Source organism: Anopheles gambiae, chromosome 3 (genome assembly GCF_943734735.2).
Source record: "Anopheles gambiae chromosome 3, idAnoGambNW_F1_1, whole genome shotgun sequence".
In the NCBI taxonomy this organism is placed as follows: Eukaryota; Metazoa; Arthropoda; class Insecta; order Diptera; family Culicidae; genus Anopheles; species Anopheles gambiae.
Window position 1 is genome coordinate 69,412,052 of NC_064602.1, and position 12,439 is coordinate 69,424,490.

General features: G+C 43.7%; 2 protein-coding genes across 6 annotated transcripts in view; one reads left to right on the forward strand and one right to left on the reverse strand.

Moving 5' to 3' along the window:
- LOC1268519 (fasciclin-3) overlaps nt 1–7,198 on the forward strand; it is a 100,482-nt gene extending 93,284 nt beyond the window's left edge. For 2 of the 4 annotated variants that reach the window (XM_061657781.1, XM_061657782.1), the window contains exons 9-11: nt 3,241–3,286; nt 6,061–6,259; nt 6,340–7,198. In XM_061657781.1, the coding sequence (XP_061513765.1) occupies nt 3,241–3,286; nt 6,061–6,259; nt 6,340–6,654 (560 nt within the window). In that variant the 3' untranslated portion in view covers nt 6,655–7,198. Of the gene's footprint in view, nt 1–239; nt 3,041–3,240; nt 3,287–3,693; nt 4,637–6,060; nt 6,260–6,339 lie in introns of those variants that run through there. The other 2 variants (XM_061657783.1, XM_061657784.1) reach the window with 2 other exon arrangements.
- LOC1275861 (uncharacterized) overlaps nt 1–12,439 on the reverse strand; it is a 312,032-nt gene that overhangs the window by 212,372 nt on the left and 87,221 nt on the right. The window lies entirely within an intron of this gene.

The window sequence follows — 12,439 nt, forward strand, 5'->3', positions numbered from 1 at the left end:
AGTCAATCCATATTATCCCGCTTGAACAGAAAGAGGCGTGCGCCTGGACGCAAACCAACAAAAACCAATTAATGCGTGGAAACAAAGACCGTCAAAGACCAAGAACAAAATAGACCGAACAAAAAAAAAACCAGACCACCCCTAAGACGCCCCCTCCAAACAAACCAACCCCACACACCGCTGTTGTGCTAGATAGAGAACGACTGTGTCCTGATTCTGTTTCTTGGTTGTTTTTGCAGGCGCCTCCCTCAATACCGATATCAATCCGGACTCGGAGGCCCAGATTGCGCCGCACCCGCACGACGACGAGATTGACGAGCGGCTGCAGACCCAGGACCCAGCTGCCCACTACGTCCACGAAGGGGACGAGCGGCACGCGGCAGCGGCCACCAACGGCAAGCACGAGAACGGCAAGCAGGCGGCGAAGCAGCAGCCGGTGGCCGCCCCGATCGTACCGCCGCCGGCAGCGGCCAAGCAGGAGAACGGAAAGCCGGCCGACAGCAAAACGAACACATCGGTGTAGATTTCTCGCCACCGCGCACACCAACTCCTCCACTTTACACCCCAGGATGTATCTGCTTATTTAGCACTTGTGTAAGGATTGTGATTGTGTGTTGAGGGAGAAGGACAGAGGAAGGAGGAAGAAGGCAAAAACCGCGGTTGTTGTTGTGCGTGAAAAGAAATATTAGCACCACGATGGTGGTGGTGTGTCCGACATTCATTCAAAACCACTTCCGGCTTGGGCGAACGAGAAAAAAGTGCGTAGAAAAGAAGTGACGCCGGAAGTGAAGATGACGAGAGAGGAGAGGATACGACAACAACAGCATGAAGAAGAGGTGAACTAATTAACGACTGCTTTCGAGAAGAGGCGAGATAGAGAGAGAGTGTGTGTGTGTGTGTGTGTGCAGAAGAAAAGAAACATTAGGCCATGATTGAAGGACTAGACCGTCAATTTCGGAAGAAAGCAAGGCAAAGGAACCGAAATAACAAACCGTTCAAAAGCAAAAAAAATATATAGAAACACAAAACCACTCGGCAAGACGCAACAAAACAAGCCTAAGAGGAGGAGCACAGGACGCAGCACAAAAACATCTCCATGGAGCATGGAAATTAAGCGGGGTTTTTCCCCGTCGTACGGCGCCGGGTTCCTTGTGTGAGTTCTAGAGGAAGCTTTTCCTCTGCTTGTTGTTGTTGTTTTTATCAATTTCCCTTTTTTGCTCTTACGTCGAGTGGTGGGAACTGTTTTGGCACACAAACAGCATAGCACGAGTCCTGCTGCTTCTTATACGGATATGATAGGCTCCACGCTTCCTCTTATTTTCCATCATTGATTAAGCCAGGGGTGATTAATGCAACCCAAACAAACAAAAAAAACACACAAACAATAGGAGATGCGTTCCTTTTACTCTGTTTTTCGTTATTTGATTAGTGTGTAGGTAGCGGCAGCGGCTTCTACTGGAATTGTTTTGTTTTGCGATCGTCACTAACAGCATAATGATTGAAATAATCGAATCTCATTGAGAAGCGAAGGGCGCGCGAGAAGCAATTAGCAAAAACCAACGAGAATCCTTAAAAAAAGTGAAGGGGAGAAAGCAGCTTTTACCCAATTTCGAACCTGGAACTGCGTGCGTATGCAGCGGTCGTTCCCTTAACAAAACATGGCAGAAAATTTTAATTGTGAAATGTTTTTTTGAACGAAGGTGTAGCGCTACCCGAAATGTGAAAATCCTTAATGTAGATTTTAGTATTACTTAAAGTAGAACGATACGAGGAAAGAAAGTGCGTAATGGAATGGAAAGTATACGTATCACGAAAATACGACAAATAGAAAGAGAGAAGAGAGTGAAAGATGGCAGTATCGGCCGGTATGAATTCCAGTTGTTGGCAGTTTTTAGCAGTACGAAATTCCACACACACACACACACACACACATACATACAAAAACCCTAAAACAATTCATTCGAACAGTTTTCTCACAGTAAAACCCCGTACTTAACGGAACATTGAATAAACTTAAATCTTTTGAACCCCAAGACGGAATTGTTTAGTTAAAGTGAGTACAGTACAGTTTGACCCCAAGACGGGATTAGTTAGTAAGGACGACACGATAACGAATGCGGAAGGAAGAAAAGGACGGTAATGATCGTATGTGTCAACAGGAAGCTAATTTAAATAGTGAAAACGATAAGATATGTGTATTTCATAAGCACAGCGGAAATGTGTTGATCTTTTCGTTAGCGGTTTCGATTAAGCTCTAAACTATTTGCACAAAGTATGCATAATTGCGGGAGACAGCAGAATTAGAAGGACAGCAAAGAGAGAGAGAGATAGAGAAGCGGAGCTGTGGTTATGAGAATGTCCTGCAAATATGTTTTTATATAAAAAAGAAACAAACAAGATGTCACCTACTGCTGCTGCTGCACCCTTATTTAACACCTTTTTTCCCCGTAACTTTGTTGCCGGAGGAACCAGTAGCGTGTGACGAATGTCTTAAAAAAGACCATATATTAGATTTTATTTCCACTGCTAGAAGGATCTACGACCGTAATTAGATGCTAATTTAACGACTATAGGAAGGAGCTGCAAAATATCTTTAACGTAAAACAGATTGTGTTCAAATTTTAACAGACTACAGCGTGCGCAAAGCAAATCAGAAAGACAATGGATATTTTGCACATTTTGCAAACAATCTCTTCTACACCCCACTCGTTTACATTACGAATCTCATGGAGCTGTTTCTTACAGGAATTTAAAATCAAATAATTATTATCTTTCAAATGAGCGAATTCAAATTACCAATCATAGTAGCAACAGCAACAAAATCACCCATTAGGTTTAATTTAAACCAACAACGCAACGCGAACGATAAACTGCGCGAACACAATCAAACCCGCACGCACATAGCGAAGTTAAAAAAAAAAAGAAAAAATCACGCACGAAACTGTGCTGATTTTTAAACCTTATTCCTCCGTTTTTTTACATACTTTCATTGTAAATATATACCTCCAAACGAATAAACAAGCCTCTACAAACCTCTTAACCTCTTCCTGCTCTTTTGCTTGTTGTTGTAAATCACTGTGTGTGTCTGTTTGGTTGGATTTGGGGGGAGACAATTTGTTTGTTTAAATGTGAATAATATTCCGCACATCGACACACTATTTGGATGACAATATTCGAAAATCTCTAAGCCTTCTGTTAATCACTGTGGTTGATATTGTTTTTTCTCTATTTCATTTACAGGCAAAAACAGCTCCACCTCTACCAGTGCAGCGAAAATCGGTGAAACGTAAGTATTGTAGCGTAAGCGACGAACCCCCTGGAAGGAAAAATTCAAAATCATTTCAAACTGTGTGTTTTGTTTTTATGTGTGTGCAATTAATGTAAAAGTGGATAGAATTTGTAGTGTAACACTCTGTGTAGTTTCGCTTGGTCGGTGTCATCTCACGCTCTTCATGCCAACGTTTACTTCATCCTTTCGTTTCCGTTCCTCAAAACTCATCTCAAAAACCAAAAGCGTTCATAATACATGGTGTTAAGGTTCAATTGGTCAGCGTTCTAACAAACTTTACTCGTAAAATGTACAAAAAATCTATTTACCTACCCCTCTTCTCTCTTTCCTTCTCCTCCCTCTAAACACTATCCTACCCGTATTTATTTTCGGACTCCCTCCCACTCCAAATAACCTAACCACAGTGACACTACAGACAATGGTGTCGGTGAAACAATGCTACCAACTGCTACCGGCATCGTCGTGGAGGCAAACGTTTTAAACGGCGAAACTACCACCACCGCCACCATTCCGGTAATGCCACCGACACCCGACAACATCAACAGCTCCATCCTGCGGCCAACGAACGTGCGGCAAAACCCGCTGGACGCAGCCTATCCGCTCGGTGCGATCCGGCGCGAACCGCAGCACTCGATCAACAGTGGCAACTTTGACAATGCGAGCGTCCTTTCGTCCGACTCCTGCTCCACGATCGGGTACGGTGATCCGAACCAGGTCGGGCTGCCGGTGGCCACCGCCCAGAAGCGCTGGATACCGCACCAGCAGCGCGAGCTGCTCGAGAAACAGGCCCAGCTTTTGCTATCCGGGGCCGCCCTGAAGCGCAAGCGTGAAACGGAGATTTTTTGAAGTGTGCCCTCTGTTTCACTTACTAAACCCGGGGGTGCGTCACTACGGTGCCACAGGAACACAGGACAGAACTCAACTCATTTAGTTAGGTGTGATAATGATAGCATATAGTGAAAGAGATAGCGGAACGCTTACTCTCTCCCCTTCCAAAACGACACTGTCTCCTCGCGGAACCGTACCCTAACTTATATGCAGCCGTACTCTCGCAACGATTTGCCATTTTTTGTAGTTAAAGCGGATATTTTACGTGTTAAACAGCGCTCTTTAAAACAAAACAAAAACTCCAACAACAACCACTACAACAGCAACACAGCTAATGTAAACAAATAGAATTAATACTTAATACAGTTGTGTATAGACCGCTCGCTAATACTTCTGCCTTTATTATCCTCTCCGTTTACGTATTACCATATGTACAGATGAACGCTAATTTATTGCCCTTTTATTTTGCCAGGGATGAGTTTCTTATTTATTGCAATAAAAAAATGTTGTAAAATAGTACGCTTTTTATGTTTTATTTTTGTTTTCTAATTTAGTTTCAAATTGTAATATTTGAATGTAGTTTTATCGTTCTTTTAATTTGTATTTCAGCATGATATACAGTACAACTTACACGGTATAGAACTTTCTTACGTTAAGTATTAAAATGGGGTTTTTTTGTTGATTAATCTTTTCCCTAACGGATCTATTAAACAGGGTCTGATCACTTTTTTGGCAAGCTGGGAATGGAATTTCTGTTTTACAAGGTTTCTTGTTTTATCGTTGCAAACCGAAGCACAATCTCTGGAGCGTTTTTTAGCGCAAAATTACATATTAAAATTATGATTCTTATTTATATTGGTTTGCTTCGATTTTACAGGGGTTTCCAAGTCACTTTCGAATAATCACATTGTTTTTTACCGCGCCCAAGAAGTTATTCCACGTCACTCTGATATTTCATTTTCATCATAATAATTTGTAATTTCTTCAGCACGATTTTCAACACTTCACCTGTCAATGGAGGATGAGATCCGGCTTCAAAATTCGGCGAAACAACGATGACAGCAACCCGTTGAAGTGTTAAAAATCATGCTGGAGAAATTAAAAATTATCATGATGGAACTGAAATATCAGATTGATGTGGATTAACATGCTTCCCACGGTGAATAACAGTGTTTACATTTGAAAGTGACTTGGAAATCCCTGTAACGTACAATTTCAAAATACAGAATACAGGGTTTTCCAAGTCATTTTCGAATGAGCACATCATTATTCATCACATTCAAGATGTTTTTCAACAGCTGTCAAATAGTGTATTTTATTCATAATGAAATTTCAGTTTCAACACATGATTTTCAGCACATTACAAAGAACTGTCAAACTCAATCCAACTTGAGACGTGTTGAAAATCATAGTGAAGAAATTGAAAACGATGATGATGGAAATAAAATAAAAAAATGTTGTGGATTAACATGTTTCACGCTGTTAATAACAATGTTTACATTTGAAAGTGACTTGGAAACCTCTGTTATTATTTTGATTTATTAAAAAACTATAATCTGTCTAAATATATCCTTCAATCAGGATAACAATGCTAAATAAAAAAAGCTCTTTAAAACATAAAATTCAAGAAAAAGACTTGAACTCACAAAAGATCATGAAATAAATGCAAGAAACCCTGTAATTACCGCTTATTTATTGGTTTTGTACAAAACCGTTCCTCTAAATTGGATATAACACCAATATATTATTGTTGAATTGCACTAAAACTGTTTTTCTAAGAGGTATTTGTAGCCAGTTTTTTCCAAATCACCGTTTAGTTCTAATTTAGCTTAAGCTAAGCTTAAGTAGATAAAAAAAATTAAACTGAATGTGAGTTTTTGTGCCTCAATCTCACCCTTGGTCTGTGTCTTTCCCTCTTCCCAACGACTTCCACCCAAATGCAGTAGCGACACCGAAAGTGCCGAAGTGAAGCAACCGATGACGAAAACCCAGCGCCTGAAGAACATTTTCGCCAAACGCTTGCAGCGTGGAGGTGGTGCCGGAACGAACGAACTGCCTGAAGAGATCGTCACCACCCCGGACGTAGCGGCCGTCGACGAGCAGGACACGAAGCCTTCCGATGGAGCGGGTAAACCGACAAAGGTAAGATATTTTTAGTGTGCCATACCCCCTTTTTACCACCGTGTACTAACAACGTGTTTGCGTTCCACCCCATCCACCAGGACGATCAAACACTGGTGTACGCCGAGCTGGAGCTAAAACCGGCCGCCGGGGAGATCTCGTTCGTCAACAAACCGCCAGCCGCCGTCAGCAACGAGTCGACCGAGTATGCCGAAATTATGTACATCCAGCAGCAGGCCAACGCAACGGCCGGAAGCGAAGCAACGCAGCAGCAGCAGCAGCAGCAGCAGCCTCAGCAGCAACCGCAGCAGCGTCACCATTCGAGCGAAGACAACCGTCCCGTGATCGACGTTAGCATCCAGAAACCGAGCGCCAAAGGTGACGGTGGCAAGGCGCCACCAGCCGGGGGCAAATAATCTGCTCGAAACCTCGCCGAATAAAGGGGGGGAAAAGCAGCCTACAAGAGGCATAGCAAGCAGTACTCCTCCTCCGTGTCGAATGAGGAGGAACAATAAGGCACGTTTTGCACTTAACTTCATTCATCGTTCCATACTGTGTGTCCCCCCATTTTTTGTTCGTCATACAATCATTTCCATTTCATTTAAACGCTCGACGGTTTTAGTTAACTTCATGGCATCATGGTTTAGAGTTGTCAACCGCGCAGCAGGCGCGTTCATCACTGTTGTAGTGGAAGAAGAAGCAGGGCACACCGAGAAGGAATGCGTTTAGAGGTTAAGTTAGTTGTGAGCGAATTTAAGAATTTAATAATGAAGCGAACGTTTGTGAGAAAGACATACATACACACCATATCGTTCTAAGATTTCCTAAGCTCTGACTTTTACGAGTGAAACCCCCCGCAAATGGATCGGGAGATTGCTAGATTGGGATAAATTTTATAAAATAGTACTTTTGTATACAGGGTACGAATTGAAATATAGGAACGTATGAGAGACGCCGCGAGAGATAATTTAACAATTAGTTTTCGCTTTTTTATATCACAACGATATGACCTACTTTTATGAATTATAAAAGACTCACACAAAAAATAGCACTTTTGCGTCATGTTTTCTAGCAAGCCTATAGAGAGTAAGGCGTACCGTCCACGCCTCTTCGAATTGATTCCACACCGGCCACACCAACCACACCGTGTCGTCATCCCACGTCATTTGCATCGGCAAAACTCGGCGCAAACGGGCAAATTGCAACAACCTGCTATTGACATAACTCAAACGGCATAACTATCTAACTGCGACACGCAAACTTCTTCACTGCAGGGGGGTTGAGGGGAGTACGCCGGAGGTCAAATTCGAGGGTGTTTCGCCGGCAGAACACACAGAGCAAACGGTCGCAAATTAGCAACAAACAGCAGTCCCCAAACGAGCGAATCGTTCCGGATCGGTCGGTGCGCAAAAACGTTATACTGTAGAGCGAGAGAGGATGGGAGACCTGCAGGTGATAACCGTTTGCTTGAGGGAAAGGGGTGAAAGGTCAAACAGCGCTTGCCACCTCTGCAGCAGTCTATGCGGGGCAACGCAATGAGATGAAATTATTGCTCCAAAGGTACAACACACCACACCAAACACCAAGAGCTTCACTGTAGAAGGAAAAGATGATTGCAAAGTGCAAAGAGAGAACAGGGTACACCTTTCGGAACAACTTCTTCGTCGTCGTCGACTGTAGTGGGGAAAGAGTGTTCCGGAGGGCAAGCGCATACCTGTTTCCGGTTTTAACGATTGTAGAGTCAGTAATTAAATTGAGTTTAACGAGAGGATTTATAGAATTTCTAAACTAAATTAATTAAGGATATGGTGTCGTAAAATAAAACACACCCTTGTGCCCGCGCCCATCACCGCCCCATTGCCAACCTATTGCTGGAGTGGTGCGCCATTCGGTTGGTGGGAAACGCACGCAGCATAGTCGAGTGTGTCGTCTGGTGTGGCAAAACTGCTGCCTAGCAAAATGGGAAACAGTTGCGACATCCCCGAGCTGCCTTGGGACGCCGAAACTCATGACCCTAAAACCCGACCATTACCGGCACAGGCACCGGGTTCGTTGCTTGTTGTACTCCGTTCGTCTCTAGGGTGCTATGGTGCCGTGTGTCTGCAGTACGACAGCGTCTTAGTGTGTGCTCCTTCTGCGCTAGTCTCTTCTTCAAGATGGTGTGTCCTCGATGTCGTCTTCAGAATGCGTGCAATGGTATTCCTGCATGCACAACGGAAGTGGTGTACGCCCCGGACTGAAATGCCAATTTCCTCATTTGCAAGCCACAAGGATATTGCCGACGATGGCGGGGACCGTTTGACAGGTGCAATCGAGCGTTCATAGTGTGTACTACCTCGCAAGTCGTTGCTAACGCCTTCACTAAGACACCGGCCCTGGCTGTGGCCCGAGTTGGTGTGTTTCCAAGGAGCCATAAACAAGAAAACAATCATTATTGGCAGACGTTAACGCTTTAATGAGGCTGAAATCTTAGATTTAATGAGTGACACAGGGCCACTCCGATGCACGATGGGCGACGATGATGTTTATGAGCCCGCCGGGGAGAAGTGGCCGTCAGTTTGACCTAATTGGAAGCGTGGCGTGCGATGTCAACAGCTCATCGACAGAGCAGATCTTGCCTCATTCAAGGACGACGGTCAACGTTATAAGGATCCATGAGGGGATCGAGCACATCAGCCGAAGCACAATCAAGAAAACAGACCAAGTTGCAAAACAATTCAAGTAACGATTTTGTTTTCTTACGCGAACGTTGGTCCAGTTGGGATTGTTATTCGTTTACGAGTTGTTAAGAAATAAACTTAATTGGAAATAAATAACTCTGCCTTACCCATTATCAACATGCAAAAGGCTCATCACTAATGGGGTTTGGATTTTTTTCAGTGTTTTTTTTATAACCCTCACTCCAATGCCTATTTCGCAACATGTTTTGCATGACACTACAGTGGCGTACGGAACTGATGGTACAGCTGTACAGCATTAGTTTCTCTCGGTAATTCTAGTTGAAGTTTTATTACCTGTTCCATTATTTGACCTCATTTCGTAGATAATAAAGTTAATTAAGCCCGAATACAGTTCAACACAAAGCCGTTTCAAGACACCTTTCGACTCCGAGAATTACATTAAATGAAACGGCTGCTACACTCATGGAGGTCCTGGAACCGATTTCAAACCCATGCCGACTTTAGATCTGATATTATTGACCTCATACTAGACCTGGAACTAATCCCGAATCCGCTTCGGTCCTGAAACTGATATCCAATCTATATCGGTTCTGGAACTCATCCTGGAACTCATCCTAAACTCATACCGTTCCTAAAACTGATGCCAGTCCTATAGCGAACTTTGAATAGTTGCTGTGTCTATGCAGACCTGGGTCAGATCTGGAATTGATGATAAACCTATATGTAACTGTCCTAAAACTGTTTGAACATTGTATGCAGTATCAATCTTAGTCGCGCAACTCACCAGGCTCAGTAACCAACACAGTACCTACTCTGATTCGGTAACTGCCTCCACTTGTAGATAAACCAGTGGCGATTTAATACGAGTGAATGCCCTAAGCGATGACACGAATATTAACCTTTCTGAAGCATCGAGCGAGAAGTTATATGAGGAATTCTGTACGATAGAATTTGAGGGTTGCGAAGCCAATTTACTTGTGAGCGGGAAGTGAGTTCTTTTTCTCGGAGCCCCACTCTGCCGCTTAGTTTGCACACTGCTTAATCCACTCCTGAAAAACCATTCGCATTGCCATAAGCCATTTTTTTGATAAATTTGGCGAAGACGTTCAACGTAGGACTTGAACTAAGAAGTTAAAGGTATGAAATAAATCGCTTCAAATCGTAAACTTCGTTTAGATTGATTTAACTAGGTTTTATCAAATAATTTTGTGGTTATTTTGTTTCGAGTTTAATATGACCTTAAAATGATGAAATTCAAAATAGATGAAAGCAAGCATAATGCAAAAAAGAAGAATAATTAAAAGAATAAAAACAAAAATATGATATCGACCACCATGTCGATATGAATGAATAATGTATCTCGTAAAAATCTTTTAAAAATGACAAAAAAGTGTTTCGATGTACGGAAGCTAGTACACAACAAATACAATGCAGCTGTACCATCTATTTCGCGAGCCACTGTATATGTACCTTGTGGTGCGTTTACTTTGCACCATGAAAATGGCTGAATGCTTCGTGTTGAAGCATCGCTTCCGGCCCGTTGTTTCGCTGTGCAAAGTCCGGCGCTTAAGTGGTCAATTATAAAGCCATAATTCATGTTACACATTACATTTCGTGTGCCTGTTTGTAAGTGGCTGTGATGGTTGTTACGGTAGAACAAACGCGTTAAGCTATCAACATTTTAGATCGATTACTGTACAGGACGGGGTATACCGCTTCGATCGGCTTGTTTTAGGGATGGACGGAACAAGCATTAGCTAAATTAAAGCTTCACTCTTTTCTTATCAGTAATTTTGGGTCACACAAAACGCGCAAGACATTGTAAAAGCCAGATGGTAAAGGATAAGAATCTCACTCGCCTCTTCACGCTTAGCTGCAGCAGCAACAGTGTCGTCGGCACCACTCACCTGCAACGAAAGGCAAGCAAAAGTGCAAGAAAAACAATGAATCTAATGAAGAAAAGTGTCAATTGAGAAAAGCCGTCGTGTGCTGTCGTAGAAAAGCAACGGATGGTGTCAATGGCGCACATCCATACGAGCTCCTCAGCCACAGCTTGAACTGAAAACACCCAATTACGAAGACACCATCTTCATCGCGCGCCAGCAGTAGCAGCTGATGCTGTTGGTTTGACTTTGCACGAGAACATGAAGTTGCTCCTTCAAACTCTCCCCCGTGCTGCTACGAAAGAGGTGAACTTAAATCGCTAGTAATGAGGCAGGATTTGCAGTGCTTTCGGTGCAGCCGGCAGCCGGCAATCGTCGACGCCACTGAAATCGATCTTTCGACACAGCACCACCACCACCGCGCACATGACACGTTTACTCGAGTGGCTTCGCCGTGGAACGGTTAACCCGGTGGTCGTACGTACGCGGTACACGGTGGTTTGTTGTTATACTTGGCCAATTATCCGGAATCTTTTTCTGCCGCCTTTCGCCGCCAGGATGCTACCAACACGCCAAACGGGGCGTCACATCGGGCAACGGCTTTCCCGCTCCTTAAGCGATCGACAAAACGATGACGATGAAGGATAGAGTTTGCTTTCAGCCCCACATGGCTCAACCCATCTGGGATGTGGGTCGAGAAGCGTTTACCTGGATTGACGGTTTCAACCTCGGATCGGAGATAGACCGGAGGGAAATTGATTTTGCTTTCGGTTTTTTGCGCGGTAACCGTTTGTCTCGTTACCGGGACGATCTCTTGGTGCTGCTGCGTGGGACAGTTGGCCATCAATCGCCCGAGTGGGGGAGATTGTTTGTTTCCGACAGACATCTGTACGGTCCACGTCTTGCATTGCTCATTACGCCGGTCGGTGCAGGGGCGTATGTTCAGCTCGGAATAGGAAATCATTTTACAAACCCTGATCGGACAGGACAGACGCTTGTTGAAGAGCAGAAATCAAAGAATCTTTAATAATGCTTCCTGCTGCCGGCAACGGAAACGACTTACAAGGTGAGTGTTGCGACGAGTCTGGCAACTGTTCGACGTTATAATAATAACGCGTATTGATGACTGCCCGGTGTAAAAGATACAGATACTTGATAACACACGGATAATGCGAACGGAAAGGATAAGGCGTACGGAAAGGATGTACGGAAAGAAACAGAGTGCGGCGGCTCTTTTCTATTCTAACCGTACGACGAGACAGAAGTTTTTTTACTTGTTATCACCGTTAGTTAAGCTTTCGGCAATAAATATACCTGTAAAATTATCTGGGAAGTCGTCGCGTCATTTTGACTGTTGCTCAACGCAACATTGTAAAAAAACTTCTGGTCTAACCAGAGAAGTGTTAACCACTGGTAAATATTGTTTCAAACGAACTCTATTGTGAATTAAAATGTCACAACCGGCAAGTGTACCGCGTGAAGAGCAGAATCCCCGTAGTGAAATTGATGTGTCCGACTTTGTGACGGGTCGGTCACCCGACGGCGGCGAACAACGGGTAGACAGCTGCTTCGTAAACGAGTCTAACCCGCTTGCGAACTCTACAGCTACGTTGGAGGATTCACCGCATCTCCGTGCG